This window comes from Debaryomyces fabryi (genome assembly GCF_001447935.2).
Source record: "Debaryomyces fabryi strain CBS 789 chromosome Unknown contig00081, whole genome shotgun sequence".
Taxonomy (NCBI): Eukaryota; Fungi; Ascomycota; class Pichiomycetes; order Serinales; family Debaryomycetaceae; genus Debaryomyces; species Debaryomyces fabryi.
In genome coordinates, this window is record NW_015385507.1 from 42,142 (window position 1) to 49,505 (window position 7,364).

Genomic DNA, 7,364 nt, shown 5'->3' on the forward strand with positions numbered 1-7,364 from the left:
TATACATATCTATTTATCAGTGTTTAATTGCACTCATAAAAATCATCATTCTCGTCATTCTCAGTTCCCTCAGATTGTTTCTCTTCAGTACTATTATCTTCAGAGAGCTCGATTATCTTAACTTTGTCATCGGAGTCTTTCTTTTCTGAACTTTCATTGTTGTCATCATCATTATTTCTGTCATCGTCTACTTCATTATTCTTTTCATCATCTTCGTCACATTCTAGGTTGTCTTCAATCTCATCTTTTTTCTCGGCACCTATTTCTTCGTCAGGTTCATGAATTTCATTTTTAATACGATCATTTCCTTTGTCTTTTAATTTTGATCCTTTAAAAAGACCATTTGCAGAAACAGGCTGTTCGTTTCCGATCTCGTCACTTTCCTCTTCGTTATCTGTAGCGTTAAACACTTGAGAGTATTTATTATCATTAGGATAACTTTTAGAAAAAGATCTCCTCAAATCTGGGGAGTGTAAGTTCATCAATCTACTCTTGATTAACTCACTACTATATGCATCCTTTAAATTATAATTAGAATTGTTATTAGATCTTGATAAATAATTATCTTTGAGTCTATTCAATCCAATATATGAGTTTCTCAAGGAATTGTTATTCGACAATTTGGGTAGGTTTGGCTTTTCTTTTTCAATGTTTTCATTAAAGGCAGCTACTAAAATATTCTCAGGAAAATCTTTAGCTCCTTCATAATCAAAGTGTGCATGTTTAGAAGATACATCCAAATATGGATTCCCTTTATAAAATGGGATTCTTTCAGTTTGATACTTCAATTTTTGGTTGTTAGTATCAGTTTTTCTTCCTACAATATTGAAATTTCCGGAACTTTTAGCCTTCCGTACTTTTTGTCTTTCATTAAGGCCTTTTTCTTGTTTTCCTGCTTTAGATTCAACATCTTCACTGTAACCACTTGGTGTTTTAAAGTTATCTGGAAAGCTATGGTGCTTTTCTAATCTCTTGTTCAGAGGTGCAAACCTTCCGTATCTATCATCATCATTAATTAAAGTGGTTTCTGCTGAAATGTCACTATTCTGATGAGAATATTGAGAAGACATAGAAGCCAAAGACGTCGTTGATCTACCCTTCAAAATTTTGTCGCTGTGTTTATGTGTTGAAGGTATGGCAACACTTATTGAATTCCTTTTAAAAGCTGGAGCTTTATTTGTGCTACCCGATATGCCAATAGAACATGAAGCCGAATTATGCCTTTTCATATTTGGGGGTACATGACTGAAGCTATTAATTCTTGATTTTTCTGGAGTAACTGGAGAAGTTATTGAATCATTATAATTCATCACTGGGAGATTTACCAAGGTTATATTTTGGTTAGCATTGTTGTTAGTTGAATCCGAATTTCTATAAGTTAATTTATTATTCGAAGACGTGATCAACCTCCCTCGTAATAAACTTATAGCTTTATCTAAAGCAAATTCCACCCCACAATGGTTGTATATCACAGTAACTTTGGGCCATGAAGCTCTAGCACCTCTTATTATAAAATCGAGTAAAAATTCTGGAGTAGGGTTTTTAAATACCTTTAAAAAGTCTTCAGTCTTGAAATCAGGTAAAATGGTTATATCTCCGGAATAATGCTGCGAAATAAGTGTTATTAGCTTATTGGATAATGTCTTATAGACATCCATTTCATTTAAAATCTGAAGATAGTGTATGATTTCACTCGTCATAAAATCATAGCAATTATTTAAAAAGTTTTTAAATTTATAATTCAATTCATTTTCCACCTCACCCCCAATAGAACTAATAGAAACTTTAAGAATCGGAACAACATGAGGATTAACTTGACATGCAATGATATGGTCAGCATTAAACATCTCCAGAAGTCTTGTGATAGGTAAATCATTGTCAACTGAACCATCAACAAATTTCATGGATGCGTCATTATTCCATTCTTGTACACCATTAGAGTTAGGAACCTTCTCATAAATTAATGTAGATGGAAAAATACCTGGTAACGAGCATGACGCACATACAGCTGACCAAATAAGACAGTTCGGTGCAGTCAAGTAGTTTAGTAATCTAGTTTGTTCATGAATTGAAGTGGGAGATACAGTAATATTTAGAATTCTCCCTGTTCTATTATATGCTTCTCTAAACGTTAAATCTCCCACAAGGCTAATCATTGTATTTTGCAACGCATCAATATCAAATAATGTTCCATACTTCAACAAATGACCAAGATTTTTTAATGCTCTCTTATAACTTTCTCCTTTCCCTTCTTCTACATCTCCACTTTCAAATATGTCAAACTTTTTAACCATAATCTCATTTAAAATGGATACTGTCTCTTCGTTTGAATGAGAACATATGATACTTGCTATAATCGAACCAGCAGAAGATCCACTTATTATTCTTGGTAGCAAACTAGATTCTAGCAATGTTATCACTACCCCAATATGAAATATCCCAAATGTGCTACCTCCCGAAAGAACAAGTGCTGTTCTTCCTATATTTTTTCTAGTTTGAATGAGCATACCTAACAAATATCGATCATCTAGGCTCACATCTCTATTATTTATTAAATAGTCAAGAGACATTTCACATTCTTTTATATAGTCTTCAATCAAGGCTTTAGTACCAACGTGTGAGTGTCTATACAAATTAATGTCTCCCATATTACCTAGATTCCTAGTCCATTTGGTTCTAATTAAGTATAACAATAACTTATAATCTTTGGACAACCTCGCATTTCTCATCTCTATGAGATTGTTATGCACTAGCTCATAGTCATACAAATTCGATTCTGGATTCACTTTCCACTGATCATTATTTAATAATTCATCTAGTTTTAAGGATATATCGAACCATTCTTTATAGCTAATGGCCGACTTCTGTTCCGATAATAGCTTTTTAATAAGTATTTGTTTTTCATCTAATGCTGGCATTAGCCTATTTATTACTGGAATTGACCTTATTGAAGGAATAAAAGAATATGTGGGGCTGCTCGGTTCATCTTTTAGCAAATGTGAGTACTGATTGTACAAGGATTCAATAATATCAAAGTCAAAAGGACCCGTGTTGGTATTTATTTCCATCCCTGCTACTGTCAACATTAACTCGCTCATGTTGTCTATTCTTCTATTTCATACTTATGTGCCCATATACTTCACATGAAACAGGTCCTCTTCATTATTCTGTTTCGCATGTGACGATAAAGAGATATAATGTCGCGAGAAATTTCGATAATCATACGACACGAGAGACATTTTTATATGCAGTAGAACATCGATTGAAGCAGAATTCAAAAAATTATAAAGCAAAAAGGCCGATTCTAGCGTCTATAATATCCATGAAATTATGGTATAATTGACTTTATCCGTTATTATTGATTAAGAAGTTTCCATAGTGTTATCCTTTAAAGTTTTTGCTAGGAGACTACACTCTTCCCAAAAGAAAATCCGAGTACGAAACACCAGACCAGCCCTAAAGCCTTCTGATCAGCATCAAGTGAAGCAGTTGCATCGCAATCCAAATAAAACCAAGAAACACGTCGACTTCTATTCTGGAGCTCACTCTATCGATCCAAGATTTTTCAAATCAATTAAATCGTATTTTGATTTCTACGAAAAATATATTGATTTTGCCAAATATACTACTGCAATGTTCACGGTCACAACTATATCACACAAGACTAGTGATTCTCGCCATCCGTTGGTTATGTTGACCAATCGCGAAGGTTATAGGTATCTTTTTGGAAAGATACCAGAAGGATCCCAGAGAATATTAAACGAAAACAGATTTAGATTAGGTAAATTGAAAAGCATCTTCCTCAGTGGAACTATATCTTCGTGGTCGGAGATTGGTGGACTTCCGGGTTTGTTCTTAACTATTAGTGATTCTACAAAGAAAAGTATTGATATTTTTACAAATTCGGGTAAGATAACATCTTTCATCGTTGCTACTTGGAGGTATTTTGTTTTCAGAAAAGGTGTTGAATTAAAAATCAATGATAGTAACGAACATGATATAATTGCTGATAGTAATTTAATTATCAAGCCAGTTAAAATTGAAAGCAATAGAACCACTAGCATAAATGAAGACGTATCTAACACATTACATCAACAACTCAAAAAGCTCATTTCGTTGATGTTTCCCATGGATACAAGTAAGGTGAATGATCCTGATCCAACTTCTTATAAATCCGACCCTAGTGAGACTGAAATCCAAACTCATGTCAGACTCCCAAACCCGTTTAATCTTCTTCCAACTTATCAACAACCCTCTTTAAATTATCTTATTAGATTCCTCCCAATAAGAGGGAAGTTTGATCCAGTAAAAGCCAAAAGTTTAGGAATTAAACCAGGTATCGATTTCCGTAAGTTAACTCAAGGACATGAGATAATAAATGACAAGGGTGAGACTGTTCATCCACATCAGGTTATCGAAGAATCTAAACTGTTTCTGAAATTATTGATTCTTGATATTCCAAATGCATCTTATTTATCGAACACTCTCAGTTGTGAAGAATGGTTTCAAAAGAATGAAAATATCGGCCAAGAAGATATTGGTCTTGTTTATCATTTCTTAGGGGATGATATTGACTTTAATCTGTCTGAATATTTGAATTTTATTAAAAGCTTCCCAGATAATTGTAAGCATGTTATAAGTCACTCAAAATTATCCGATGATACATTGGTTTTTAAGACTTCAGCCATTAATTTATTAAAATTGAAATGTTTACAAAAAGATAATTTCAATTTGCCATATATTGAATCCTATAAGCCTTTAGAGGGTGATAAGGCCATTCATAAGCTTCAACAATTACAACAATTCCATATCGAAACTTCATCTATTAAAGCTGATGCTTCTTTAATTTCTAATGACACTTGGTCGTCGTTGTATGATTCAAACATTCTACCATTGGATATAAAACATGTTAACAAGATGGACATTTTAGAAAGTAAACCTATATCATTAGACCAAGTACCAGGATCAATGAAAGATCAAGTTCAAGTAGTGACCCTAGGCACTGGTTCCGCATTACCGTCTATTCATCGCAATGTTATCTCAACATTAGTGAGAATACCATACATCGATAATAATACCGTCAAGTTTAGAACAATCATGTTAGATGGAGGAGAAAATACTCTAGGAACTATGATAAGAAATTTTGGTCACAACAATCAGGAGCAATTGATCAAAATTTTCGAAGAGTTGTGTTTAATTCATCTAAGTCATCTACATGCTGACCACCATTTAGGAATCATATCAATAATTAATAAATGGTTTGAAGTTAATACTGATTCCGAAAAAAAGCTTTATTTGATTATTCCATGGCAATATAATAACTTCATAAAAGAATGGTATTCTTTAAAGGAACAAAGTTATAATAAAATTGATTTGAATAGAATTGTCTATTTGAGTTGTGAAGATTTCGTAAAAGATAGACAACCTCAATTTCAGCAAGTTTCTATCGATGAATTTGAAAGAAAGTTTGACAATAATGAGTTCAACCAGGTCATACCTAGAGAGCAATTGGCGCCTAAGAACCACGCCTTGATCAATGATTTGTTCAAGAGCTTAGGAATAAATTATATTCAAACTGTGAGAGCAATTCATTGCTATTGGTCATATTCTATAAGTATTGATTTTGCATTGCCCTCTGAGGAATCCTTTAAAGTTTCCTACTCGGGGGATACAAGACCAAACCCAAAGTTTGTTGACATTGGTTATGGGAGTGATTTATTGATACACGAATCTTCTTTAGATCATGAATTGATTGAAGAAGCTATTTCCAAAAAACATTCAACTATGATAGAAGCAATCACAGTATCAAAATTAATGAATTGTGCTAAAGTAATATTAACTCATTTCAGTACAAGATACTCAAATAAAGCAAATTTGCTTATTGAGAATAATGAGCTAATTAAACTTTCTAGTAATTTGAAAGACTATTTACTTAGGTACGGATCTACGCCAAATATTTTTGTTGCTGAGAAGTCAAATAGAAGACCTACAAAAGAATTTGAAGACCTACAGATATGCTTTGCGTTCGACATGATGAATATAAGGTTCAATAACTTGCATTTGCAAAAAGACAAATACAGAGAAATCTTAGAAATATTCCAAACTGACGATGATTTGAATGAAGAATTGAATGATAAAAGAGAAAAGGAATTGAGAAAGCAACGCGAAAAGCGTGAAGCTAAGCGAATGCAAAGATTATCTATTAAAAACGGCAAAAAAAAAAGAAGAGTTAGCAGCGATGAAGAAATCGTTTGAAAAATCGTTCATGTAAATAGTTCTGTATAGTTTGAATTAACGCGCTTAACAGTTTTTGCCAAACCAAAAATGACATATTCTTAGTAGATGAATGCAAATATAAAGTATCCATTAGTATTGCATGAAAGCTGGTTACTAGAGTCAATCACAGGGCAAATCAACAAAAATGTTAATTATACAAACCCGTTAATAAAAAAAAACTTTGTAAGTCCCTCATCCATTAAAAAGGCGCCGATATTAAGAATCATAAGGTTTTTGAAAACCACGAAATCGTCCGATCTAACGGCGATACTAAGCGATTCAACGCATACGGTGGTAGCCATATTTCCATTCCATCCAACAATAATCGATTTTGAAATTCGTTATAAACATCGAATCACGTACCATACGCAGAACAGTCTAATATTCATCAAGCAGGCAAATTTGCTGTTTGTAAATAATGTTGAATTGATGACTGATTGGGGAATAACAATTGAAGATGGGATATCTGTTGCCGTTTTAGAGATTCTTGATTTAGAAATATTTCAAAGGGACCAAATTATTTTAGGTGTTAATATTCAGAATAGTTTGCAACTTATATATTACGATAAAGCATATCTAAACTTGTGTGGTAAAAATAGACAGAGGACTCCAAATGAAGAGGATGGGGTTAAACAAATAATACTGCAATGCTACGACGATGTGATATCCATATAATAAGCTTGCACTAAGGGACGAATGGTCATCTTTAGTCACATTATTAGTCACTCACCCAAGTATATTCCTCCTTTGTCATCTGACAGGATTATTATAAACAATTGTATTACTGACAATCTCTAAACTACGACTAGTTCTAGATGTAGTGGTGTGTGGCTCGTTTTCTTGGTTCACATCAGACAAAAGCAAACATTACTAGTAAGCTCACTAGTCTTTATTGCGACTAATTATATACTCAATATATAGGTGAAAAGTTGCAAAATAATACCAGAATGCCCATTAGTAGCGACCATTTACTTCAATAATAGTAAAATGGCTGTAATGAAATTATTATCGAGACTATAAAATAGTTGCAAAGTGAGAATCATTTTGTGGTTGCAATAATTCTATCTATATCTATTGTTTACAATAAA

At 33.0% G+C, this 7,364-nt stretch overlaps 3 protein-coding genes across 3 annotated transcripts; 2 read left to right on the forward strand and 1 right to left on the reverse strand.

Annotated features, from left to right (window-relative positions):
• Positions 1 to 23: 23 nt before the first annotated feature.
• AC631_03654 (uncharacterized protein) lies at positions 24 to 3,098 on the reverse strand (the record flags this gene model as incomplete). The annotated part of the gene is made up of 1 exon (XM_015612483.1): positions 24 to 3,098. The coding sequence occupies one exon, from the start codon at positions 3,096 to 3,098 to the stop codon at positions 24 to 26; it is 3,075 nt and encodes a 1,024-aa protein (XP_015466711.1).
• Positions 3,099 to 3,633: 535 nt separating this feature from the next.
• Positions 3,634 to 6,255, forward strand: AC631_03655 (tRNase Z; the record flags this gene model as incomplete). The annotated part of the gene is made up of 1 exon (XM_015612484.1): positions 3,634 to 6,255. The coding sequence occupies one exon, from the start codon at positions 3,634 to 3,636 to the stop codon at positions 6,253 to 6,255; it is 2,622 nt and encodes an 873-aa protein (XP_015466712.1).
• A 450-nt stretch (positions 6,256 to 6,705) lies between these two features.
• Positions 6,706 to 6,951, forward strand: EST3 (telomerase subunit; the record flags this gene model as incomplete). The annotated part of the gene is made up of 1 exon (XM_015612485.1): positions 6,706 to 6,951. One exon carries the CDS (start codon positions 6,706 to 6,708, stop codon positions 6,949 to 6,951), a length of 246 nt encoding a protein of 81 aa, XP_015466713.1.
• Positions 6,952 to 7,364: the final 413 nt, after the last annotated feature.